Below are 27,521 nucleotides of genomic sequence, written 5' to 3'. Positions count from 1 at the left end.
TGAGTTAAATTGATCACATTTAATTTTACTTTACTGATTATAATCCCCAAATGGAAATTCAAACTCCTTCTAATAGTGTCATTGGAAAAACCCCATTAAACTCTTATTTACATTTGTTTAAAAAAATAAAATAAAAGTGACAATGGCCTTTCTGAATGTACTGTACACGCTAATGTTTAATCGTAATTGACGTGTGTGGACACCCGTCCGCGTGGAAGGGCTGTTTCGTTCGCAAACCACACAGTCCCATGACGGCATTTGTCCAGTAGAGGGCAACCTTGTGCCAAAAGAGCTTTGACATTTACATAGGCGCTTTAACCTCGATTAAATAACTGTAATTTTACTACACTTGGCAAATTATCCATTGAAAAACATTGGCGTGCCAATATACATAAATGTAGATTTAACCGATCTTCGCCATGCGTTTAAATATATACATATATATTAAAAAAAAAAAAAGGTAATTAATGTCCTCACGATAACACAATGTCTTAGCTGCTGTTTGTAGGCCTGAAAGATTTCCAAATAGACTTAAATCAAGTTAAGATATGTTGGATGACATTGGCGCTACAGCATTCCTTCAATTGAGAAAGGTGCAGACGAAGAAAAGATCTCGACAGTCGGGTGAATACCCAAGCTAGGAAGTTGGCTAACAACCTCCACCCTCTTCCCAGCTTGGATCGCTGGCATCCCGCAACGCACTGTGGGAAATGTAGTGATTACGCCATCGAGCGCAAGCATTTCACAGCACCCGTTGAACTGCAGCCTCCTTCGAGGACTACTGGTACCAAAATGCCCAGCTCGGGATGGCTTCCGGTAAGTGCAAAGTGTTTGGACTTTGGGGTTTGGGAGAATTTGAAGTGGGTGAAAGTGTCGGCTGGTGAAATACTCCGCTTGATATTTTAACTTTGGCTGGAAATTTGGGGGGAAAGAACAGGAGGCGGAGAAAGAAGGTGAGTCACCAGCGAGGAATGCAAGTGCTTTGTGTACACGGTGGTTTTGGAGGCAATAACCTAAGTTGGCCGATCGTTTACGAAACAACCCCGTTTCATGATTAAACATTCACAGGGCGACGTTGCCTGTGTGTGTTTACTTATGCTTTTTTTTTTCTTTTAGGAACCGTTGTAAAACGAACGCAGTTCTTGTTTTTATGGGTTGATTGTTGCTACTCGCCTTTAAATAGGATGCATTTCGCACCTATTGCCTGCACAGGGCGTCCACACACAACAAAGGGTACACGGTTATCTGGGTATGTAGATGACATAGGGTGCTTCATTTGTCCGAATAATAGTTACGACGAGATTCGTTTGAATGTAGAGGCTTATTCGAATGATCGAAATGCATATTGAAGACATGGTTCTCGCGGCAAGGCCTCGGATCACTGCTACCTGTTTTCTTGCCGCACACTTGCTTCAACGTCAGACGTGTTCGTTTATTTATTTAGACAGCACCGACCTAACTGCATTTTGCATGAGTTGGGCGTCAAATTGCAGTTTTTTCAAATAATAACTGTCTTAAATTCCTGCGGTAGTATGTGTACTGTGTACATAATCCCAATATGTGTAAGTGCCTTAAGGCATTCCTGTCAAAAAAAATTCTATTGAATTACATCCACGGGTCTTAAAACAGACATGTTGGGTCAAGTCATGGCCGTTCCAAGCGCGTTCTTTGAATAATTAGCAGCTTTGCGTTTTACTCTGAAAATAAAAACCGGATGTTGATTTTTTACACTTCCGCAGACTTTACTGTCATTGCCTTTCACACAAACCGTATCCCCGAGTCGACTTGGCGCGCGTACTACTCCGGCTGAGAGGTGCAGTTCGATACCGGAAGCTTTTCACCTCGGCACACCTTCGCTTTTAAAGGGTTTTTCAGTATCAGATCACTTGAAATCCCGTCATCAAACCAGGTAATTGTATACTTTGTAGCAGAAATAAAGCGCTTAACTGTTACACAATGAGCCGTTTCCTCGTGTTTGTAAAGTAGCACGTCATTAATAGCTAATCAGGTGTTAGGACCCGTCTTTCAAAAATGTCCACGCTGTCATATTGTTTATATGTAAGGGTATTGATCGATTCCAGTGTTGTATTTTAAGGTCACGGCTCTATATAGAATACCATAAGTAGTCATTTGGTTCAAATTAGAATTAACGTGCTAGACGTTATCAGTTAATAGTGTATGTGTCGTAAGTTACGCATGTTTTTGAACCCGTGCATCACCCGCTGTGAAAGCAGTTCTGGTTTACTGCTTCTCTGGTCTAACAGCTCCTTGAAGTCAATTTGCCCTTCAGAGCAAATGCCTGTTGGAACTGAATCTTTTCTCATCCACTTCCAATTGGACGTTCCTCAGTAATGGGCCATTAAAAGGCAGCTATGATGGGGTGAGCTGTCAACCGAGCTTGATTGATTGATTCGCACAGATAAGATTTAACCGAGGTCTCTAATTAAAAAAGGAATAGGACTCTTTTCAATCCCTCCTCTCGGCTCCAGGGAGCTGGTCGAACATAGCTGGCGATAGCTTATGTAAGCTTCAGTTGATCTTCAAAAATTGTGATTAGTTTGTTCAAAAAATTCAGACCAAAATGCATGAAAACAAACATTTTTTTTCCCCCCCGAATTACCCCGAATTTGAACTAGAATAGTATAAACATACTTTAAGTGTAGGCAAGTCAAACATGGTCTTTAAAATCATATGTTCTACGGAGTTCACCCATGGTATAATGATTACTACTGTGTTTGTGGAATTTGAATCAAGCAGCAATATCCACCAATTTTTATGCATCTTTGAGGCGACCATTTTGATACTTGCTGTCATCTAAAAATGACATTGTAGTAATCTAGAAATACTGACAAAATATCAACTGTTCAAGTCATGGAACAATGGTACTAGATTGTGAGTATACAGTGCTATGGTGCGTGATGATGGGCTGGAGCTTATTGCAGGTAGAGAAACACTAATGAAGAAAAGTTGAACAAAGCACAGAGAAGTGTTTTTTTGGACTCCTGGTGAAAGTGGGCCACAGGTCCCTGCGCACATTTCTTTTCTGGGACGGACTGGGCGATGACGCTCACCTGACCCTGATACAAACAACATCCTCATACATTCTTTTCTATCAGGGCAGTTGACTTGAGACTGTTGGACTTTCTCAGGACCAAAATCAGCTGTTTACCTCTTCTGTATTTGTATTTGTTCAGAGGCTAAAGGGCATTTGGTAGAGCTCTCTGAGTGAATGTAATGATTTTTTCTTCACTCAGTTTGGTGGCCATTGTGCCCAAATCCTGATCCTGGGAGTGTGAAGCAAACTGCTATTTTAGGATGGCATAGCCTACCCAGCTGCTGCCATTTCCTCTCTCGTCGTAATTGAATTAACGCAAGTAAAGCGTAGTGGTGAGGGTGTGTGTGCACTTCCACAGATGGCTGGTTATACTGCCACTGCTTCAGGGATTGGTTTGTCATGTATGCTTTTGCACGCTGATCAGGTTTTATCTGCTCGATGACTGTGTTTGTGGATCAGGAGCCGAACAAGAGAAAATTCCTGATGACACCCCAGAGTAGTGGTGATCAAAAGATGTTTTTTAACTCAAAGACATTTTAAAGTGTTAATAATCTAAACATTTAATCCCAGTTGGTCTTTTACGTATTTTTCTTTTTTTTAAGTGATTTGTTAAAGGAAGGTCTAAAAATGGCTGGTACAAACAGAGGTAATTAACTCATTCACCGTCAGCCCAGTAAAAACAGATCTTTGACATACAGCCGTAAATGGCAGTGAGTGAGTTAAATGTTCTTGTGTGAAATGACAGATGAAGTCATGGCTGCAAATGATTCCCATTTTGTGCTTCACTATGTGCTTCAGATGTATTATAACAAGTAGAATACTTAAGTTATTCTCTTCCATTCCAGTAAAAATGGATTGTTGACATCTATTCATCAGTGGTAGTGAATGAGTTCATTTCAACATAATGGCTACCTGGACAGAAGAGCATGAGGAGATCCAAACGAAAGGGAATGTGAAAATGAAAGCAGTCTGTTTATTAACGTATAAATAAAGCTATGGCAGGCCTTCCACAATGCATTGCATGAAATGTACACCACACAATAGGAACAGTGACAATCAGTGTTCACTACCAATAGCACGAAGCATTCGCAGAAGGTACAAAGTAGTTGCTGTCGCTGCAGTGTGTTCATAGTGATTTTTCTGCGTTCAATCTGCCTAAGTAATAGGCCGATGCTGTAGGGGTCCACGACGGCCCATTGTCTGGTTCGTGTGTAGATCCATATTCTGTCAACCCTCCCAGAGGGAGTTAGGCTAAGTAAGTTAACTAAAACTGGACACACATAACCTAGTGACAATAATTATTGTTCTGGAAAGTGCTCAAGTGCTTTAATACAAGAATATCCATCGATTTTAATATTGCGTATTCTTTTCACGGTACCAACAAGCCGGAGCCTATCCCAGCTGACCGGGTGTAAGGCGTTCGACATCCTGACCCTGATCCCAGCCAGTCACATGTACAACTATTCACACTCTCATTCTCACTTATTGACCATTTACTTGTGATTTTTGAATGTGAGAGGAAGCCGGTGGATGTACTGGGAAAATCTGCAAACTCACATACTTCTATGCTAATGTGTGAGTTTGATAGAGAAGCGTTTTCATAGGATCATATTACAAACTTGAACAAGGGAAGTAGGCCACCAACATCCTATTTTCATGGACGTGGTTTGAAGCTGGTTGTGCGTGCGACAGAAACAGCATAGTGAGGCAGTGTTGTGATTGCACATGTAACATTTACACAAACTACACTGGCGTTGGCATCTCATGCAATCATAGCATATGCATCCAAAGTGGCGGACAACGGTTATGAATATGAACACAATCTTTTCAGATTTGCTCTTTTAAACAGCACGATTAAATTAATGCTCAGGGAAAGTTCAAATTTTATCTTGCCAGTCAGGTGTTTTCCATAACGAGAACTGACAAAGAGGGCATTGACAGACTACAAGTAAACCAAAAGAGAGAATTTGGATTGCGTAGAGTCCTTTGATGACTCTATCCTTTGATGAATTTAAAAATAAACCAAAGTACTGCAGCTTGATGCGTTTGAGAGTTGAGCCATTGACAGATGTATTCCTGATGCATAGAGATTGAGAGACCAACTAACAGTGTGTTCTCTTTTTAAGATGGTATTTGCTCATACACATTTTCTCACTTTATATAGTAATGCAATGCTTGTGTTTACAGGTGGTGTGAATAGTATTAGAAAGTGATCAATAAATCGCTATCGTTTTTTTTTTTTTTTTCAGAGCTTTTTTTTTTTTTTAAATGCCAGGCAGGTGTCAGGGAGTATTAGTTTTAAATTATTGGAAAAAAAAATACATATATTCTGTGGACATGCCCATTTTTTTTTATTTATACACAAACAACCTCCTTAGGGTCTCGACTTTAATTTCTCAGAGCCAAAAAAGTTCAAACTGTAAATGAAGTGTATTATAAAAAGAGTTTAGTAGATAATGCGCTCATCTCGAATGTCATTTCACCAGTGAGTTATAATGGTGGACAAAGCAAAGAATAAAAGTTGCAAAAGTATCAACACGGCTGTACGTATAACATACTGTACGAAACATTTACATTAACTTATTCACATGTGTTTCCTTATCTTGAAGCAGATCACCATGTCATCCAAACATCGGCGACTAATCCAAATGTAATTTGTCCGGTCTCTTTGTTTGACAAGTTTATTTCTATTTTTAATTTATTGCTTTTATTTGTGCATTAAAGAAAAATGTATCACACCGATGTTTTGCCTAGGTCTTATGCAATTTCCAGCTTGTTTTGTAAATAAATGAATCATTTAATAATACATATTTCCATTTCCTGACAATTAACATTGCCCTTTACCTCACAGACAGTAAATGTCAGTAACTGTGACGACCCTGCTTCCTTTTCTACCTTTATTCAGTTTGGGACATTAACATACAGATCGCATTCTTTTTATTATGTTGATTCTTTCTGGTGAAGATCTCCCATTATTTTGGCATGTTTTTAATGTCTTCTGCTTCTCTTTCAAGGGGGATGAAATGGGCGGAGCTGCAATTGTCTCTATGCTGGCAAGCTGAGAGGGGGGAATCAACATTGCTGCTGAGGAAATCTGCCACTACCACTCATGACTTTCTGCTGTGTATGTTTACATTTTTTTGTACATGTTTTCACAGTCAATCAATCTTTCAATATTTGCTATAGATCAACAGTAATTCTGTGAATGTTTACATTTTTTTGACGTGCTTACAATCAAACCTTCATTATTTGTTATAGAGCAACAAAATTCCTGCATCAAGCTTGACTTTAACTGAAGGTGTTTTAGTTTTGTTCTTTTTTTTCTCCTCAGGAATATTTGATGGGTGCGCCTCAAAATCTGTGATGGAAAATCGCGGTGAGTACCGAGATGGACATTGCGGTTTTGGTTAAGTGCAGTGTTAATGCTCCAGAAAAAAAAGCTGTAGAACTGTATATCCACAGTGTTTATGAGGTCTGTCTAGCTTGTGGACACTTTATGAGGCACTCAGGGACACAGCCACACATCTTCGGGGCCTTGGTCTGTGGGTCCATTTGTTCTCTTGCTCTACATTAGTCTAGTGTCAAGGATGTGGGCTGCATAGCTGGAGGCCTGTGGTGTTTGAAGTTCAGTAGTATGTTAGTTTGTTGTCTTTGGATAGAAACTCACATAGCTGGACAAAAGAGTGGTCTTCAACTGATTTTTTTTTAACTCCTTAAATTAGTGAAAACATGGCATAGTAGGTAGACCAGCAACTGGGCTCAAAGGTGCAATACGGTTCTTGGCTCAAAATAACTTATTAGGAGAGTTTTTTTCTAATCAATTCATTTTATAGGGCAACTTTTCATTTTGAGGTGCAATTTATTCTTGCAAATTAACCTCAGTGTTCAGTCAGGATTCTATTGCGAAAACAAATAATGTAATTGACTACAATAACATGCAGTTGTAATTAGGTTAAGGTTGGGTTAATTGCAAAATTTGGGCTCTTGAAACATTCAGAATCTCTCTGTTTACCTGATATGGCGGTAAGGTGTTTTGTTAATTTTGTTTCCTCGTTTAAAACCGTAATGTTCGGATAATGTCATGACACAAATAGACTTAATTTTCATTTCTTTTTTTCTTGACAGACGCACTTAATTCTGGTGCTTCACAGTTACAATACGTGTCCTACTATCTTTGTGATTAGCGTGGTTTATCCGTGTTGTGTTAAATTACTCCGTCATTTGTTCATGAAAACGATATTTCTAAGAAGTGTTGCTTATTCACCAGCATAGTGCTTACTGACTCATGAGTAACTGCAAAATGTTTGGGCTACTCTTGTCTTAACTAGCCTGGCACAGAGCTTGCCTTGATTTTTAGCTGAACAATAGAAAGCAGCATGCATGGGTACTCAATGGCAATGTTTGCAAATATCTTATTTTGACTCAACACCAAGATAATCAGTCTGCTTTCATAGGGCACTAGACAAATCTGTGAATACAAACTGTTAAAACATTATTGACACCTGTAAAAGTAGTTTCGGCACAGCAATTTATTTTATAAGTTCACTCTCTTCAATTGAGATGCTTGTTTCCAAGTAATAATTGCCTTAAAATCGGGTTACCAAACTTTAGCTAGTTTCATTCAAGCCTTCCCCAGTGACAATGATAAGCAACTTCCGGCTACCACTTCAAAGTAAAATCTTTTCAATCCTTCATGTGCAAATACATTTGAAACAAATAAATGCATGCCAATGACTGTGTAAGCTCAACATGCTTTACAACATAAACCTGACTGTGTTTATGTATGCCCTATGTACTTTACTACATAAACCCTCTTCATTCAGTATGCTTGTTTGCTGAAGTCTGGCCCAGTCTGTTATCCAGGTCAGGCCAACAGGTTCTGGGCTCATGCGGATTGGCTCAGCTCGTTTTGGAAGCGGGCCCGGCATGGAGGCTGTATGTGGGGCACAGAGAGAGAAAAGGAACAGTGTTGAACACACACACTATCTCACCATCTTTTAGAAACAGCTGAGATGCAGCCAAACACTAAGAAGAAAACTCCATCCAGGCATAATGACACAGCTCAGTGCTTAGGAATCCTGTGAGGCAAACTTGGACAAGGTTTTCAGAAGACACTCAAACCTAAGAGGGAATCAAACCACATCTTTGGGGTCTACTGCTGCCTTGTCTTTAAGCAGCTCCTTTGGTAAACATTTCAAGTAAGTTAAGCTAATTTTCGGAATAGTCATGAGACAGTTGAAGATGAGTGATAAACTGGTCCTAATTAGAGGGCTGAGCAGCGCGGTAAAGACACTCTGCGGTTTCAAAATTAAAAAAATACTGGATACATTCAAAGTAAACATGATAGTGCTCCATTACACTATCTTTTGAATGCAAATTAGCAGTAGGGTTGCACCTATTGAGTCATTTTGGTATTTGCTTCGTGGAAAATACAAGCACACAAGGTTTGACCTTAATTATTAATTACCAGATTTTATACATTTTTGATCATTGTTTTTCTTAAGCATGTATTTAAACTACAGCTGCTTTTCTTCTAAATCCCTCCCCATAAATTTTGGTCTACAAAACAAATGTAGCAAAAACACCTGAAAAATCACATATCTGTAATATGGTTTATTAAAATTTGAAGGAATTTGAAGCAGGAACAGCAACTGTGTCAGGCTGTGAGCATCAAAGTGTGCAGTCTTAATGGAGCACTCGAGCGTTGCTAGTTAGTGGCTAATTTATGCTAGATGCAGCCATACTGGAGTCCGAGCCACCGGTAAACACTGGTAACAGGTGGCATAAGTCGTTGTCAATGTCAGCGTAACTACGTCGTCTTTTTTTTAGCACCTTGAAATTGTCCTTCAATTTAACGTGATTTCAGAACAAGATAGTTTGTTCAAATTGGGAGTTGCGACTAGGAGTAGCAGTGGAAAGACAAGTCATGCCAATGCATGTGTATCCATATATTACTTGATCAAGTAAGGTCTATTTTGACGTTGGCCTTCTTAGCACATTTCTGGCATTTTTGTTGTCATGCAGAACACCAACAATTGTTGCTGTAATTGGCGTGACATTTTTTTTTCTGATGTGGAAATTGACAAAGAAGATTATTTTGAACCAAGGTGCTTTAAGTACTCCAGAACTCCTTTCACCCCTAATTAAATTACAAATTCACTGGCAAGTAAATGAGAAGGTCCTTTATTTCAACAACAGCATCTTGTCTTATTTTGTTTTGCTTGGTTGTCCTTACCAATTTAGCCCGACTGCAAAAAGCATTGACTGAATTGTCTTTTATTGGAGGATTAATCTGTTGTGCTTTGTTGTCTGTTGCATATATTCACATATTGTCACATGCACTCCCATTTTAAAACATAACTCCGCTTTCCCAGGAATGGTTGGCATCTTTCACTGAATACTGACCTGCGCTATGAGCCAATGAGGGAGGGTCACTCTTGGAGAGGGAGTCCAGCGCCTGCAGGGAGGGGAGGACTTAAGGAGATTGAAAGAGGGAGGGGGTGAGGGAAAGGAATTGAGGAAGGGTAGACAACAGGAACAGTGAGAAGAAGAAAGAACTTGAGCTTGCAGAGACTTGAGGACATTTCTTAAAGGGCCAGGAAAGAAGGCGCAGCCTTACATTTTGTCCAGGTTGCACACTTTTGAGCTCAGGACGGATAGAGGCCCCGCAGGGGGCTCCCATCATGGGACAAAGTCTCAGTGTGGAGACCCCAGCTCAGCAACCACTACGACATAACAATGGCGGTGAGTTTCTGCACTTATTTCTGAACTCTTAGTGTCTGTTCTTCATTTCAGGACACAAATACATGACTTACCTTAAAAGCATTTTTGCTGTATATAGAGAACTCAAGGTTAGCTATTAGTTTTTCAATAAGTACTGCACAGTGTCTCTCTTTCTCGCTCGCCCACTCGCTCGCTCACTCACTCACTCACTCACTCACTCACTCACTCACTCACTCACTCACTCACTCACTCACTCACTCACTCGTTCGCCCGCTCACTGTCATTCTCGGTTTCCCCTTCATGTTAGCACCACAAGGAATGTTAAATCACTGGGATCACGTGGAGGAATGTCAGCTGTGTTTTCTTGTAGTTGTGTGGTGTACTGCACACTTATTTTTGTCTGTGAAAAAGGTTAATTGTGACATTTATTGAGTGCAATGAAGTCATTAAAAATCAATTTTAGTTTCCAAAACTATTAAAATATTGGGACTGTTTCAAATTGATAGAGCAGAAAAGAAATTATGATTACGTTATTGTTAGTCGGAAAATCTACAAAATCTTGATCATTCTTTTTCAAAATAGAAGTAAGTGTTATCTGATTCAAGACATTGAGAAATTGTCTACTTTCATGGAAAATAACAGATTGGAATGTAGCTTGTTGGCAACCCGAATGTTTGAGAATTTGGACAATTTTATATTACAATTTTGCATTGCGGCTGCATGGCTCTGTGGTAGTGTGGTTGCCTCTCAACGGAGAGGCTGTGGATTTCGTCCTTGACTATCGTGACCTCGTCGAAGTGCCCTTGTGCAAGTCACTGAACCTCCAGATGCTGTTGGTGGTGTGTCATCAGTGACAAATAGGTCGTCAGTACCTGAAGCACCAAGGTTTAAAACCTTATATATGTGAAAGACCATTTATCATTTAAAAAAGGTATTTAAACAATTAGTCACTTATCCAAAATTATCAATTTAATATTTCCATCCATTTTCTAGAGACTCTTATCCTCACAAGGGTCATGGGCTCGCTGGTCCCTAGCCCAGCTGACTTCGGGCAGTAGGCAGGGGACACCCTGAACTGGTTGCCAGGCAATTGCACTGCACACAAAGACCAACAAACATTCACCCACCGAATCACACCAAAGGACAATTTAGTATGTCAAATACATCTGTAATGAATGTGAACATGCTGGGAGAATATGCAAACTCCACACAGGTAGGCCGGAGAAAGGTGTATTTGAACTCTGGTCCCTGAGCTGTGGGGCGAATGTGCTCACCGAATCCCACTGAGCCGCCCCAATGTAATCATCTATTAGTTTTTGATTAATCGTTGCACCGCTAATTCAAACGCTACATTGCAGTTTTCAAACTATCGAAAGTAGAAACGTCCAATACCACTACTCCCCCCCACCACCACTGACACCAGAATGAATACTTCACTTGAATAGTCATCTATACCACTACTACTTTTGATACCCAAAATATACCATTTTCCTTTACATTTCATGAAATGAAATTTGTTGTTATTGTAATTAGTTGTTCTGATTGTAATAACACTCCAAGAGAGCAGACAATATTAACTAGTATTGGCTGCCATCATCAGTACCACTGCCGTTGAATAAGGCCAGGTACCCCCTGATAACTAAACATGGTATCAGTACTCGTCCATACCTAATTGAAAGCACTCCGTACCCGTGGTATGATTGGTTTAATAATTAATTTTTTGATGACTTGAATCATTTCATTTTCATAACCTACTCTTACAGTATTTGTCCACTTTGGGATCATAGTCCCTTTAAGCTTTAGGCTGTCAAGATAATTAAGTAAAGTTTCATAGTAATCTTTGCCAAAGGTTTGGTTGTTATGTAAGAAATCCGGAAGGATTGGAGAGCAGAATGGCGAAAACCTGAGGGCTTTTTTTTTTTTTCCCCTCAAGCTACAGTCTAATGTAATCACATGTTCACCTGACCAAGGCGATCATGACTCATGGAACCATGAGGTCAGAGGGAAATGGAAGCTCCCCTGCGCATGTTTATGAGTTCAGTAGGTGTGGCTTTCTTTGGTCTCACGCCCCCATGTTTCCTGACTCCTGCACCTTATCTTGGCAGCTTCTGATTACACAGCACCACAGCCAGAACTCCTGTCTAGTTTTGCACAGACATGTTATACACGGGCAGGACGTTGTTAATGTGTTAACAGGCAGTAGTAATGAGCTTGACTGTCACTGTGGACCTTGCAGAGTGGTATGACTGAGCTGTAAAATGGCCCGTGTTGTGGCTTTCGAGGGGAAGAGGTTGTCTTTGTTCTGTCACAGAATCAGGGTGGAGTGCTGTTTCCTCCCTGTGTTTCCCGGCTGCCCCCTTCACTATTCTACTTTTTGTGCCTTTTTCCCCCTTTACGCCCACTTCCACTCCCTCACTCGCTCAAGATAGCCCTGTTTGATCTGTGAGGAATAATTGAGCTATTTTGCCACACTTTTGAGTAGAAGATCAAAGTTAGATGCTTTCTATTTCCTTTTTTGTGTTTTAGTGGGATAATTTAATCAACAACAATCAGGCTAAAGTGCTTGTCTTCAAAGGATTTAGTCATCTTTCTCTAATGGATGCCTACTACATGGGCTGAGCAATCGTCACCTCTGCAGTGACGTGTTGTGTGTTGGCCTGCAGAGTCTGCTTTTATCCTGCTTGACTGGCTTCAGCTGAGCCACTGTGACTGCAGTCGGCCGTGTCACAAACGTTTGGACCGCAGGACGACTGCAGCGATTTTTTTTTTTTTTTTTGGTCGGTGTATTATCGCAACTGGTCGGAATCCTCTCCGCTGTTCGCTGCAAATCTAACCTGGCGTTCCTCTGTCGCTACATCGCTTGAACTTAGACCATCTCCTTTTCAATTATTTTTTTCGTCAAGACCCTCTGGCTGTTTCTTCTTGCGTGGCTCAACTGTTGGGATATACCTGTATCAGTTCATTTGACTTTAGGATCTCTTCTTTCCCATGGCATGCTGTTTTAAAACCTGCCACCACGGAAGCTGGACACTTAACCGCCACTTTCCAGGTAGACCTCTCTTACCATTTCAGTGCACTCTTTTGGGATCTGTAAACAGTTGTTGAATCTTATTTGTATTTTATGTGTCCTTGTACTTGTTCTCTTTTGCCTAATTTTTACTGTATGGCGCCTGTAAGTCACTGCTCTACTTTCCGTTGGCTCTATTCACTTTAAGTCAAATACTAACCTTGCCATGGTACTATCTAATACCTGTTCACCAAGGCTGGCAATTGTTAAATGGGAATTTGAGTACGTTGAGGATTTGTGAAGGCACTTTGCCAGATTTCAACAGGGTTTCTGCAGGTATTTTCTAATCTAATTAATTGCTTTTAATGTTGTGATAGCAACGTTATAGTTCTTCTTTTCAAATTAAGAGCAAATTAACTGGACATGAGGCAAATTATTGTTCAACTGTTATAGTAACTCCTTTCAAAACTTTGTGTTTTATTTTGTTTGTTGAACATGCACATTCTCATTAGTGACAATTTCTTGCAGATAAGCTAGACTGAAATAGATGTTAAATCATCTATCTTCTGAAGATGCTGAATAACCTACACCTGTACATACCACTACAAACTTCAGACATGGCTGGGATATTTGGTTGGGAACAAAAAATCAAAAAGGGGGTTACTGAAAAAAGTTTGTCAAACAGCAGCCTAGTGTTCCGAGCGTTCTGAAATGTGTGATGCCGAAATGACTTGAATACATTTCTGCTGGTCATTCATTCCTCAAGAGCATCATCATGACTGCTACATTGTATCGTGTGACAACAGTTATATTCCTGTTATCAGGCACAAACCTCAGAAGTCACAGCTTAATGAATTTCATATTTTTCTTCTGAAATACATAGCTTTGGTTAGTTCGCACGCGTTTTTTAATGCTTCAACACCCTATCTTTTTTGGGTCTCCTAAAAACTGATGATTTTAGAGATGATTATTCCACCAGTGATTATTATCTCATTCAATCCCAAAGATTTATTTATACAGTCCATCTTTACATACTCCAGCCCATGTACTTAGTTACAGTATTTAATGATTGATTTTTTTTTTCTTTTTCAAATATCTGGGTAAAGAAGGGTCTCAAAATAGCTGGCGACTGGCCCTGAATCTCAAATCCCAAAGACTCAATCCCAGAGGCATATCTTTACGTCTTTATATAGTCCAGACTTTCAATCCCAAGTATTCAATCGCTGTATTTGTTTATTGATTTTCAAACAATAGGATGAAGAAGGGTCTGAAAATAGCTGACACCGAATGAGTTCAAAGCAAGAAAGAAAATCTGTCATTTGTGTGGCATCTTACTTTGCTTTTGCTCTGAATCCTGCAATATTATTGTATTGTCTTCATTTATCTGCAACTGACTGTGGCCATTATATGCCGAGAATTAAAAACAGGAAACTCTCATTCTACTCCGTAGTCATTGTTTCGTAGCTTGTGTCATACCAACTCATACCTTCATGGCAGTGTGTTTTTCATACTATCCAGTGAAACTATTTTGAAATGGAGAAAGGTGGAACTGAGCCTCTAGCCTGCTGTGGAAATTGGTCGTTTGGGTACTGAGTGCTATAATCCATGTCAGCATTTCAAGATTTACATTGTTCAAATAAGACTGTATGGCATTAGTGCTGCCCAGATGTCCCGTATGTGTAAGTTGAACTGGAAGTTTTGGAACACACAGTGGAGCTACACACTGCCTGCTTAATTCAGCAGCTGCTTGCTTTATTGAGACCGCCAACATTTAACCTCTCACAGCATCCTGTCGTTTTATCTGCTTTCAGTATACCTGTCACTCATCTATTCAAAATGAATAATCATGATTGTTAATTTCAAGTGCTTCTTCCTAAATGTTGCCGTGTGCAACATGACATTTGCCATGATACAATCCATGTGTGCTTTATTTCTCGATTGGGGCAGCGAGGGCTGAAACGCTGATAAGGTGCTAGTCTCCGCCACGCCAAGGAATGTTTGTGAACTCTCGCTGAACGTCAGAGTCAGGCCTCTCTTGTTAACTGTGGATATGTGGCGTGTTACTGAGCTCTCAGCATCACCCTGCCAAAGCACACTCAGTCCACAAGACCACTGAGCTCAAGATAATAACTGTCTTTTTACTGTTTGTACTCTTTGTAGAGGCACCAGATGACCTCTATTGTCCTCCAGTTGCATATTTTGTGTGTTCAAGCCTTGTGAATGTTTATTACGCCAGTCTGATAGCCGTCAACTTGTGGCAAGTCTCAATCAAACACCAATTATAGGTTAATGAACAGCACTGGCAATTTAACTGTTTTTTTATTTTCTTTCTATATTTTAGTTCAGTAGGTTCAGTTCCCCTTGCAATTCTGATTCCTATTTCTTGTTCACTTAAACTATCAAGAATCTGGATGGAAATCTTTTCTTTTTAAGTTTCAATTATTTAGCATTTTTACTTCAGTAACAGGAGCTTTGATTTTGCAAAATGTAATGAAAAATAATTTCTGCGGATGGTCAAATTTGTGGATTTCAAAAACATAATTTTTGCCTGGAGTCTGTGTTGCGAGAGAATATGGCGCGACCTCTAAGATAGTGCACAAATCGACCTTTGATGAAATTTGTTAATCTTTTAAAAAGTATTTCCCCAAAAGAATAATAAGAAATATAATGGAAATAAGAACTATAACCAGTTCCCCTCCAAAAACCTTTGATAACTGCACATTTGAGAAAAAAAAACATGCTTAGCTACTCATATGTAAACAATCTATTAATAGTAATAGACATACATTAAAAACAAGCGTACAAAGAAGTTAACCTTTCTAAAATAGAAAGTGGCACATTGTTCAACTAGGAAACTTCGACCTCAGAGGTTTAATTTAAGTTTTACCTTTTTTTTTTTTTTTTTAAACATCATCATGTTGGATTTTTAATTGCCAAATTACACACATCCTATTTTCAACCTCCCTTTTTCAGCAAGGCAAAATTTGGTGCCCAATTGTTGAGTTGTGCCCTATGACTTCTAATTTGTATCACATTATTGCTTTTATTTCAGATGATGAAAGTGATCAGCACCACAGCACGATGGTGGGAGAGGCGGGCAGCACGGGAGATGGCACCCCTCCCCCAAAGCGCAAGGGCAAGTTCTCTAGTCTTGGCAAGATCTTCAAGCCGTGGAAGTGGCGTAAGAAGAAAAGCAGCGAGAAATTCAAGGAAGCGTCAGAAGGTCTGTGGTTTTAATTGTGTTTGGAGAGACCTTCTCTTCTCCAACTTTCCTTCTCCTGAGTTTAATGATTCTACTTAACTGTGATTGCAGTCCATTTTAAATAGCAATAGTTGCGAGTGTGATACTGTTTTGAAAAATTGGCATTATTGATCATACAAATGATAAATGAGCACTATCACAATGTGTGTAATGCACCACCATATCTCTTTGTGGATATGGCAGAACTGGAGAGAAGGATGTCGACAAGGCGTACCCGGCAAGAGCTTATAGATCAGGGAGTGCTGAAAGAAGTTCCAGACAACGGTACAAGTTCTCTGATTCATCTGTTCTTTGTACAACAGTGACTATCGACTATCTAGTGCAGCTCTGTCGAGGCTGTCACGCCCACGCACTCGGCAAAGTGAAGTCATGAGTACATAATGGCAGGAACACTGTACTCCCATCCAGCAGGTGTCTGAGACATATTTAGAAAATGTTAAATGTCCTTTCACCTTGCTCGCTGCCTTGTTTTTAAAAGAAGTGTCATAACTGTTGTAATGTGGCTCTCGAGAGCTGAGAAAGCGGAACAAATGGTGCCCTGCAGCAAAGTGGCTTTAAAAGGGGCATGTGCAATCATAATGCAAGGCCCCGCTGTTCTGCAGAAGCCCATTTATTAAACTACAGCTGCTCCTTCATCACACTGACACACACTCACAGACCCTTATGTCTACATGACTAGGCTTTTAAGACTGGGTGAAAGAATTGGAACCGTTGATTATTTTGTATCTGGTATTCCCCAGTACCTTGAAACTTTTCAGATCTTCTCACCACTTTCCATAGCTACCAGTAATAAATACAATGAAGCGTCTAATAATCTAAATTACATAGAGCATTTGGGCCAGAGGTTCACCAATGTGGGTCCCTGCTAGTGCTACGTGAAAACACGTCAAGTGGTACAGGTACGTGGGATTTTAACAAGGTTTCTGCTGTTATCACTGAACACTAAATTTTCAAACTGTCCCTTTAATGTTGCAGTATGTTTTTCTTCTCAAATTAAGAGTGAATTAATTAGAACATTAGAAATGTTGTATATCTTTATTTTGTTCAGCTTTACACAGATGAGCATGGTCATTAGTAACACAATTTTCTGGTGAGCCAGAAATAGTTACTTGATCTATCTTCTGGAGTTGGTGATTTACATCTGCCCATAGATACTTTTACAAGCTTAGTTTCAAAATCTGTTAAATCAGACATGGCTGGCACAGCATGCTAAGTCTTTTTTTTCTCATCCAAAAATGCTTTGCGCTAGTAAGGAGTACTCATTTGGCTCAAAATATATGAAAAATGAAAAATGTTTGAGGACCACTAATGTAGGCTATGAGTGGGTTTTTGACTAAATTTACTTGATCCCTTAGTTTCATTTGTTAATTTTGTGGTGTTCAACACGTTTTTAAAGACTTCAGCCAATCAATTTGACACTATTAACCTTATGAGTGACAAATTATTCAGTTGCTATGCCTATGCGTGTTATATTTTTTCTGACAATCAAATGAAGCAAACATTGACATTTTGTCCTTGTCTAGATGCAGATGGAGCGGCACAAAGCCTGAAGCAGTCCTTTGTGAAAAATGGCCACACACTGCCTGTGAGTGGAGGAGCTGGGAGGAGCAACCAAGGCCGATTGTCCTCCGATTCAGACTTTAGGATAAACCCTACTTGGCTAGCCCATTCAGAAGACCACAGGGGCCGATCTCCCCCAGATGGAGAACGCCGAAGAGTCTCCAGCTCCAGGGGTTCCGGACCCCCGGATGAAGGGCAGAGAGGAAGCGGGGTGGTAGGCCCCCGTGGACATGGGGAGACAGAGTGGAAGCCTAATACAACATGGCATGGACAGATTCACAATCAGATGGATGAGGGCAGAAGTGGAGGTCAGTTTCACCCAGAAGATGGACAGAGAAGGCCTGGGCTGCAGAAAGCCCCTTCTGAGGATGGCAGGAGGAGTCGACCGGCTGATATCGACTGGAAGCCTACACTCCCCCGACATGCGTCGGCTGAAGAGGGAAGGGCCCATAGAGGTGAGTCACTACCTCCTTACACCCCCGATTATGTCATTGTTCCTGGAAAGGAATGTAGAGGTTTGACCCTCGACATCATGCGTATATTTTAAACGTTCGTAGCATGCTTTGCTGGTGCTGTCCTCTCAGACATAGATAGGTTCCCACCGACTCCCAGGAGTCCTGCTCCATCTTCTTATTCAGGAACTTTGGGGAATAGCTGCTTCTCTCATCTCCTCTCCTAATTAATGTGGCACAATCGCTATACTCTTCGTTGCCCTTTAATGCTAACGCCGTAAAGACGTTTAACACTAATAAGTGGTGAAGGCACTCCGTTGATTGATTTTTAAGTAACATTACACATTTTGAAACAATTATGTTGAGTGTTCTTTAAGAGAAGGTGGCCACTTTTTATTCTGTCATGCTGTTTGGATGCCTGAGTTACATTCAAGAAGATCCACGTGTGAAATTCAATTATTATTAGAGATAGACCGATAGATGTTTTTTTTTTTTTCCTCAAGGCTGATACAAATCACTATTAGATTAACGCTGTTAACGCGCCAGTTAACGCTGACTCGAACTAATCTTCACTTAAAGATGTTTAAAAACAACAGCAGAGGCTAGTCTATAAATAAATACTGTACGTAAATAAATACAGTATGACGGAGGAGTTGCAAAAGAATGTAGGATGACTTTGATGCTTCCAGAGTTGGCTGAGAGCTGCATGGTAATTGCACCCACCTATGCTGTTCATCCTTGCTGCTGATCCCAAGATAAATCGCCATTCTAAATCACGTGTCTCACAGTGCATGCGTGAAGTGGTCAAACAGCAGTAAAGGGCTCACTGCAGTCATTCAACATTTATGTTCATGTTAAGCTTTTAAAACGACTTCAAAATGAGATGTAAGAATGGACTGATTGTTTTTGTTTCATTTGGCATGAAAATATAGATTACACAATATTTGTTTTTATAAATACATTAATGCAAGTGGCAGACTGCATCTAGTAAATGTGGTAAAGTGCTGTGCATTAGAATTTGGAGGGTAATATTGATCCATCTAAGATGATGTCTTGTTTTTATAGAATCAGACAGCCATTTCGTCCCTGACCCTGAAGCACTGAAGGACACCCTTCGCGAACCTCTGCCGCCTAAACAGTCTGTCATGCCTCCAAAATGGTTGATAAGCTCTACGCCTGAACCGGGCAGCGAGGGGCCACCTCGCATCCCGTCGAATCACACCTCGGCCCAGTACCCTTCCCACTCTGCCTCCTCGAGTAGTGCGCCGAAGCCCGCAAGGAGCAGTTCCTCTACAGGTGCAACCACACAGCCGTCTTCATCTACAGCCTCATCGTCCTCCACTCAGGGCACCAAGCAGCCACCTCTGCCTCCGCCCAAGCCGGTCAACAGGGGCAACCCCGGCATGCTGGGTAAGCAACGCTAGGTTGTGCTTTCACTAAATTCCTGACGATTAGGGTTTGATTCGAAATTTACATATATACACAAGTGTGGAGCTGCCATTGTGGAGTTAAAACTTTTGACTGGCGTTTGCAAGTACTTGTAATTGCATTTGAATGTACTTGCAAATATATTCAAACATAGATAATGCATTAGGTACTTGGAAACGAACTTGGCGGCTAAATGCTCAAAACATAGCCTATATTCCCATAATGCAAAAAGGTGCTAAAGTGTGAAAAAACTTTTGTTTTTTAACCATTTGGCGTTTATTATACTAATAAGCCAGTGGTTATTGCTTAAATATATATTTGCTTAAAAATAGGGGTTTATTTATTTAGTAAAGGACCTACATAGATCACAGGTGTCAAACTCAAGGCTCGTGAAATGCGGATTTGACTTCAGGCTTCTGGTTAAAATCCCAAATTTACAAGTTGTCTTCAACTTAAAAGAAAATAAAATCCATTTGCAATCTCTCTTTTCAACAGTTCTTGCCTCTGATTTCACATACCGGCCCTCTGAGAGAAACTATAACTACAATGTGGCCCATGATAAAAATGAGTTTGACACCCCTGACCTAGATCATGGTATTTTTTCCACTCTCCACAGTTAAATATATATAAATTACATTTGACACATTGGTGATTTAATTTCTTATTATATATGAATTTCATTCATTGATGTAATGCATTCCCTAGCTTCTAACCTTAACCATCAGAAATGATTTCCCAACCCTCGTCCTTACCTTAATCTCAACCCTAATGCAATTCAAACTATACTCTTACAGCAAGTCTTGACCTTCAGAAAGAGGTCTGAATAAGTGAGGACCGGCCTAAATGTCCTCACTTCTCCAAAATGTCCTCAACTTGTTGTTAGAAAACTCAAAATGGTTCTAACAAGTATAGCCGTACAGGACACACACACACACACACACATGCACAGTGGTCCCTTGCGTCTTTGTGGTTCAGTTATTGCATAACGCTTTGCATTACCGGTTGTAATTTTTACCTTTTCATTTTGCAGGTATTCTTATTTTTTTCTTCTTAAGTTGGACTTGTCAAATAAAATATTTGAACTTTTTGGGTGAAATTTAGGGAAAACTTGTTTTTGACTTACTGCACCAGGGCTGTTGTTGCCGCAACGGTTTCTCAGCATTTTACACTGAACAAAACACTTTTGACTGTGAGCTTCAGCTTACAAGGCTGCCTTTCAGTGGTTGCTGTTTTTCTGTAAGTTTGTTTCTTATGGCATTGCTCCCTGATTGCCACCGAAAAGAGGCTGTCCACTTTGATTCATTGTTGTAACTTTTGATGATGAGTTTTGGCACTTTGTGTGCGTGGGCAACTTCTCTGGCATGAGGTGCCATGAGAGGTTTTTCAGAACAGTATTCATTTGGTGATTTGGACATAGAAAACAAGCTGTCTGACGTTCTAACCATGTTGAGAGACCATTAACAATAAGACAAATGTTTAGAAGATGTATTTCAAGTGCCGACAGTATCACTGAGATTTTTCCTGCCATTTTACATTTTGCTGACAGTGTCAGTGTTTGCTGTCAGTGTCGGTACATAAACCCCGCAGCCATGCACTCGCAGTCATTAACTCATTCACTACTATTCACGGCTATAAACGTCAAAAGATCCATAGTGACAGGGCAGGCGGTGAGTAAGTTAACTCATTCACTGTCAACCCAGTCACAAATAATTCATTACTTATGCAGCTATCAATCAAAATGAATGAGTCAAACCACTCGAGCTGAAGGCCCCCCATCTCCTCCTTGTTAGTCTCCGCCCTACAGGGTGGAGAGCATGCACAGCTTCCGCTCTACTGGTCCTGCTGGAAGCGAGAGTGCGAGTATGATGTCTATCTGTCCCTGCCCGTCTACTTGTGCCGGCGGGCTGGAGGCCTGCGCTCAGGTAAAAGGATGCGAGTTGGTATCTGTAAGCAGGGTGCCCGTGTCTGCCCCCCACCCCACCCCCAACCACTTCGCCTCCCCTTCAGAGTCTGCATTCTTCATCGTATGGCCTCTTTTCTAGCTGTCCGCGTATTTTCTTCCTAATGTCGTTTTTGCCCTAATGGACCTTGTTTGCGTCACTTTCAATGTGATAAACGCAATTTGCATGCACATTATGAGCAGACAATCTGTGTGCTGTTTGCTTCACGTGGAGGCAAATGCTGTAATAGTTGAGCGTATTCAGTTTTGTACTCTTTTGACATGCGAATGAGAGAGAGAGAGCCTTTAGCGACTCTGCGGCCTGCCTACAATGCATCAACAGAATTTCAAGGACGTAATCCGCTCAACTCTGCTGCTCGAATGGGATGGAGATGAATGAATGAATGAACAATAAAGACTGTACTGTAGAACCATGGTTGACTCAAGATCTTAACTGGCTTTCGCATGCTTATGGTCTGTCAGCACTCACCACAGCTCTGACTTACATAAACATGACTTTAAGGCCTTTATATATATTTTTAGAAATAATTTACTGAAGTTGTGCATGTCACTTCAAGCGTGCATCTGAGCTGCTTTTCCACAAGATTTTTGTCACTTACAAAACACTCGAGTTTGGCTGAATTGTGCATGCAGGCTGTTTTTTGTCTCCTCCGTCTCTGACCTGGGGCACATGTTGCACACTAGCGTGTTAGACCAATGTGTGCATCCATGTTGACACAGTTATGTGATGTCATTCTCTATATGCATTCATGCTCAGTCAGACATGTAATTCCAGTTGTTAATTTGTATTCTGTCAAACTGGATGTCACCAATGCTGAAGGAACATGTGCTTTCATTCCACATAAGCAGAAGCATAAAGCAAAGGCTGGGACGCTAACTTCCTGGCCGAAGATGTTTTATATTTCCTTGTATAATGCAATGTGGTTAACTGTGCTCCTGTCTTCAGCAGAGCTCGCCCAAGCCGCTGGGGGTCCCAGTCTTGCCCCGTCGAAGCCCTCCCCGCCAATGCCTCCAAAGAGAACCACCCCCGTCACCAAACGCAACACGGACGACTCCGCCGCTTCAAGCCATCCCCTCACGCCCTCGCCACTTTCTCTTGAGGACCACAGCTCCGTGAGCTTTCAGCTGCCTCCTCCTCCCCCGTCCCCTCCACTTCCGTCGCACATACCCCCTTCTCCACCCAGACAGCAAATGCACCACCACCTTCATCATCAGCACTCTTACCCGCACCCACTACCCCAGCCTATACCAATCTTGTTTGATCCCCCGAGTCCTGTCAGTGAGTCACCCCAGCGCCCGGCTCCTGTCCCACTGCACATCATGATCCAGCGAGCTCTGTCCAGTCCTGGCCCTATCCAACCCAACCCAGATGGGTCGCAACGTGCTCACTCATTGCTCTTTGACACACCTCCAGACTATCAAGCGGATCGAGGGCGCCCCCTTCCTGTCAGCATCCAGCCACTAAAACTGTGAGTTCTGTTGGGTCGTAACAAAAGTAGGGCTGCCGCAATCGAATCTCTTTAAAATCTGTTATCCAAGGGCGAAATTGTCCAACCATTTGATGGAATAACCAAGTTATTTGCCCCTGTGCTCTCCAATTGTTTTTTTTAACAATATATTAAGTTTGAATGTGACTTGATTTATTTTTTTCCCCCTTTAACTCATTTAGTGTCAGCCATTTTCTGACCCACTTTTACTCTAACACTCCAATAAATACAAACAAGCAAATAGAATGTACCTGGGATTGAAAGTCTAGACTCTGGAAAGATGCATAAAAATATGTCTTTGGGATAGAACAAGGTAATAAATCACTATGGTTGACTGTAAGTTGAACGGAAGCGATATAAGTACTGATTTGATATTAGTACTCAATTATTATTATCTTCTATACGTATTCTATATGAATTTTTAGCCACCCACAAAATTTGCCAATGGTAACTGCCTAGCAACCTGATTAGCAATAGTGCACTTATGATTACCATTTGGTGTCTCCTAACACTACCATTTAGTTCTCACATACATCATGTTATGTACTCATAACAGATGTAATACTGGTGTTCTTATAATAACTTATAGACAATGCTTCAATAATATTCCTTAAGTAAACTTGAGTGGTGCTGCCTGGTAGCTCTCATGAGGTCTATAACTTCCTGTTGTTCTTCTTGACGAGCAGATTGGGCACATTCCGTACCGTTAAATTTTAACACCTAAAACTAACCCACTATACAGTAGATTGTCTGTAGTGACAGGTTATATTCTCAAATAATACGGCCCTAGTGGTTTTGGGGAAAATCTTCTTCTTCTAAAGTATTTTCTTTACTGCTAGATCTGAAGATGATTACTCCGAAGAGGAGGAAGAAGAGGACGATGACGAAGAAGAAGAGGAGTACGACGGGGAGATACCCCAGCCTAAGCTAGAGCCACGGAGCCGCCGCGGATTGGTTGTTGATACTGGAGTTTGTGTCATTCCCGGTGAAGAGACCAGCGAGGAGGAGGAAGAGGAGGAGCATGTCGACGAGGATGAAGAGCATGACATTCACAGAGAAGATAGTGACTCAGATGGTCCTGTGCCTTTTAAAGAGGAAGAATCAGATGAGGAGGATGAGCCACTGAGTAAGCATTGTTATTTCATGACTAAACAAGTTTTTGTGTTTGTTACCTCTGTGACCAAAAATTGAGGTAGTCGAATTAGCGGATTTAACAAAACATGACAACAAATATCTGACGGCTTTTAGAAATCCTCATTTCATGAACAAAAGTTGAGATTTTCCATTTCACCTCATACAGATACTCAAAGTAAATGTGATATGTATTGTTCAAGCCTACAAGTTCATTTTTTTTACTGCACAGAGAAAATACGCATGCAGACCTCGAAATATATTTATCTTGCTCTCAGAGCACCTCCAAAAAATGTATACATGGGCTGCATTTTTTCCCCTTGCCTAACAGATGATTGACTTACATACGACTGATTTACATACCAGTCAACCGTCTTGAATTCATTAATGTCTTGTAATCATTAATGTGATCCTGTTTTTCAGGTGCCCTGGCCAGCAAAGTGAAGAGGAAAGACACCTTGGCTCTGAAGCTGAGCAATCGTCCCTCTGCACCGGACAGGGACAGATTTGCTCCGGAGAGGAACACCCGAGATGATCAGCTGCCGGGACAGGCCGGCCTCACCTGGCAGAGCAGAGAGCAGTGGGAAGCCATCCGCACGCAGATCGGCACTGCGCTTACAAGGTCAAAAGCAACAATGTAGCACGTCACTGCTTTTGTGTCATTCGAAATGACAAGCATGTTTGAAGTTTGTTGTCAAATGTGTGGACGCGTTCTAAAATCTTCTGTTGTATTTATGACATGAATTACGAAGCAGTGAAATGGTTTAAAAATAGACCTCCCCGCTTTTCTTCCCATTAGACGTCTTAGCCAGAGACCCACTGCCGAAGAGCTCGAGCAAAGAAACATCCTTCAACGTTAGTGTCAACATCTATTTTCTTTTTGTATCTGTGACTTAAGCTAACCATTCTACAACTCGACAGTACGTGGTAAAACTCAGATATGATTGAGTTTTAGTGAAATTCTGTGCAATCAATCACAACTATGTCAGTCATTGTTTTAGTTGACATTTGTTAAAATGTTTGCATACTCCTAAACGTTGCATCTCAATGACTTAACACATGTTTTTATGTTCTGTATTAGTAAGTGAAAAGGCCTTTTGAATTCTCTGTAACTGAATGTAGTCTAATTTGCGTGCTGCTTTTCATCTCCTTTGTCTGTACATCAATCCAGACTTCAAGACAGTGTTTGAATAAAGCCCTTTTGACGTTTTATTCCCTGTCTCGGTACAGCCAAAAATCAAGCTGACAGACAAGCAGAGGTTCGAGAGATCAAGCGACGACTGACCAGAAAGGTGAGCGTCTGATTTATTATACTGACATCTGTCCAACTTTGTATTTGCTGTATATTGAACTTGACGTGTCCTAAATCATCCTTCTCATAGCTGAGTCAAAGACCCACAGTTGCAGAACTTCAGGCCAGAAAAATTTTACGATTCCACGAGTATGTGGAAGTCACGGATGCACAAGACTACGATCGCAGGGCTGACAAGCCGTGGACCAAGCTGACACCTGCTGATAAGGTATTCACTCGGTTTATCAACCAAAGAAAATTCACCGAATGCATGAATCTCTTCTGTCTTTTGTCTCTTAATACTGCGGGTTGTGATCCAAGTGTGTATCGTCCATGCTATTTCCTTTAGGCAGCCATCCGGAAAGAGCTTAATGATTATAAAAGCACTGAAATGGAGGTTCACGAAGAGAGCAGAATCTACACAAGGTATACTTTAACTCTTGAGTGGCTGATAAGTTAAAAAGTCTTCTAAATTTGACTCGCTATAATCGTGACATTGCAGAAAAACAATTGATTGTTGGTTAGGGGGAAAAAGTTATTTAAGTTGGGCAAAAGTGGGTAAACTAAAAACGTCTTTGACCTCTATAGCAGCCAATGGCACTGAATGACATGACTATGTCTGTTTGTTTTTAGGTATCACCGGCCTTAGCATCCCCCCTATTCAGTTGGTGAAAGAAGCACTTAAGAGTGTTTGTGGCAAGCAGCTGCAGACGGATCGTCCCTTTCTCATTTCCTGAATGTACTGTACAATTTATCAGGGACAGGCTGGAACTGACAAACAAGAAAGCTTCTCGCGTCCCCTACGTCACCATCGCCCAATTGTTTTCAGTGAACGGGTGGTGGGAGAAGCTGCAGTATTTATCCCAGAAAACAGGGGGAACCACGTGCCAACCAAATGGAGACATTTGCAAAGGACCGAAGGTGCAGGGCTTCAATGGCTCTCTACTATAATGTGGTGTCCTCAGGGACCTGGATCTCGTTAATACCTTTAATGCGGCCTCATTCTGTGTTGCCTTTTTCTTTACTGTATATTAAAACGCTAACTCATTCATCTTGTTAATGTGAGAACGTAAAAGTAATAATAGCTAACAAAAATGGTAATTTCGAGTACTCCAGACAATAATAATAATGGCAACACATGCTTATAGGCTGTGTGCACTGGAGGATGAAGACTGGGATATTATGTTTTCAGATTGGACATCTCTGGGATACTGTGTGTTTTTATATTAACTGTACAGATTGCTATTATATCTTAGAATGAAACACATAAAGATCTAATTACAAAATGTGTAATGCACAAGATATTTTGTATCATAATTTTGATCACGAGTAGTGACAATATTTTGTTTTGGACTTTTTTTTTTTTTGGCTTGCCTGTATTTAAAGTTGTGTTGTGAGGTGGCCATTTAAGCATAACTAGATAAAATAGAAAAGAAGGTGCAGGTCAGGATGCTGTAGGCGAATTTTTGTGCCAATGTACCCAATGCCTAGAAAAAAATAGGATATTGGTATTCATATCAACTATCTCTGAAATCTACTGCATGAGCCAACAGGGATTCCTATGTCAATGGATCTGGAAAATCTTTCATTTATACTTTTCTATGAGTTTTGTACTACCCTTTAATCACACATGCAATTTCTGTAGCTGTTTTGTATAAGGTCATGCTGGTGGTGTCGACCAAAAGTACAATGCTTGTTGCTGTGATAGATCAGGGGATAAGCAAAATGAACATTTGAAAATGTATGAACGGTCAACAGGGGATCATCTTTGGCTGGAACTTCTTAACCGCAACTGTTTTATTTTGTAGTATCTTCTGGCCAGTAGCTTACAGGGTTCTCTATTCCGTGTACAGGTGGATTGTAGGTTTCACTGATGCTTGTGTATATCTTGTCTTCCTTTCATTTGAAAAGAAATTTTAAATAAAGTATTATAGGTTGCTATTTTTTAAGCACAGAATCTTAGGTTATAATTAAGTGCTACAAGAATGGGAATGAATACATATGTACGCTGTCTGTAAAACTAAGTTCATTTTTAATTGAATGTGAAGATGTACGGACTGATAATAGTTATTGTTTTAATTGTACATAGTGACGTCTGGATCTAATTAAAAATCTTACAGCTTGAACCTTTTGTGCAATGCTTTTGCACCTGCCCAGTAATTAAA

General features: G+C 40.7%; 1 protein-coding gene across 10 annotated transcripts; it reads left to right on the top strand.

Annotated features, from left to right (window-relative positions):
• The first annotated feature begins 849 nt into the window (after window positions 1-849).
• Window positions 850-27,482, top strand: LOC148426677 (phosphatase and actin regulator 4B-like). 10 transcript variants are annotated; one of them, XM_088411276.1, is made up of 16 exons: window positions 850-953; window positions 6,070-6,179; window positions 6,387-6,431; window positions 15,838-16,008; window positions 16,231-16,311; window positions 17,571-18,062; window positions 19,125-19,469; window positions 21,278-21,409; window positions 22,394-22,916; window positions 23,774-24,060; window positions 24,489-24,687; window positions 24,865-24,920; window positions 25,296-25,357; window positions 25,448-25,585; window positions 25,706-25,782; window positions 25,990-27,482. In XM_088411276.1, the coding sequence occupies exons 3-16, from the start codon at window positions 6,419-6,421 to the stop codon at window positions 26,003-26,005; spliced, it is 2,592 nt and encodes an 863-aa protein (XP_088267402.1). In that variant the 5' UTR covers window positions 850-953; window positions 6,070-6,179; window positions 6,387-6,418; the 3' UTR covers window positions 26,006-27,482. The 10 variants fall into 10 exon arrangements, with proteins under 10 accessions (XP_088267402.1, XP_088267406.1, XP_088267403.1 ...); XM_088411277.1 differs by lacking the exon at window positions 850-953 and adding an exon at window positions 1,769-1,909; XM_088411280.1 differs by lacking the exon at window positions 21,278-21,409.
• Window positions 27,483-27,521: the final 39 nt, after the last annotated feature.

Source organism: Hippichthys cyanospilos, chromosome 3 (assembly GCF_059441005.1).
Source record: "Hippichthys cyanospilos isolate Australia breed blue-spotted pipefish chromosome 3, RoL_Hcya_1.0, whole genome shotgun sequence".
NCBI classification, from domain to species: domain Eukaryota; kingdom Metazoa; phylum Chordata; class Actinopteri; order Syngnathiformes; family Syngnathidae; genus Hippichthys; species Hippichthys cyanospilos.
The sequence above is the reverse complement of the archived record's forward strand: the minus strand, read 5'-3'. Positions and strand labels throughout refer to the sequence as shown.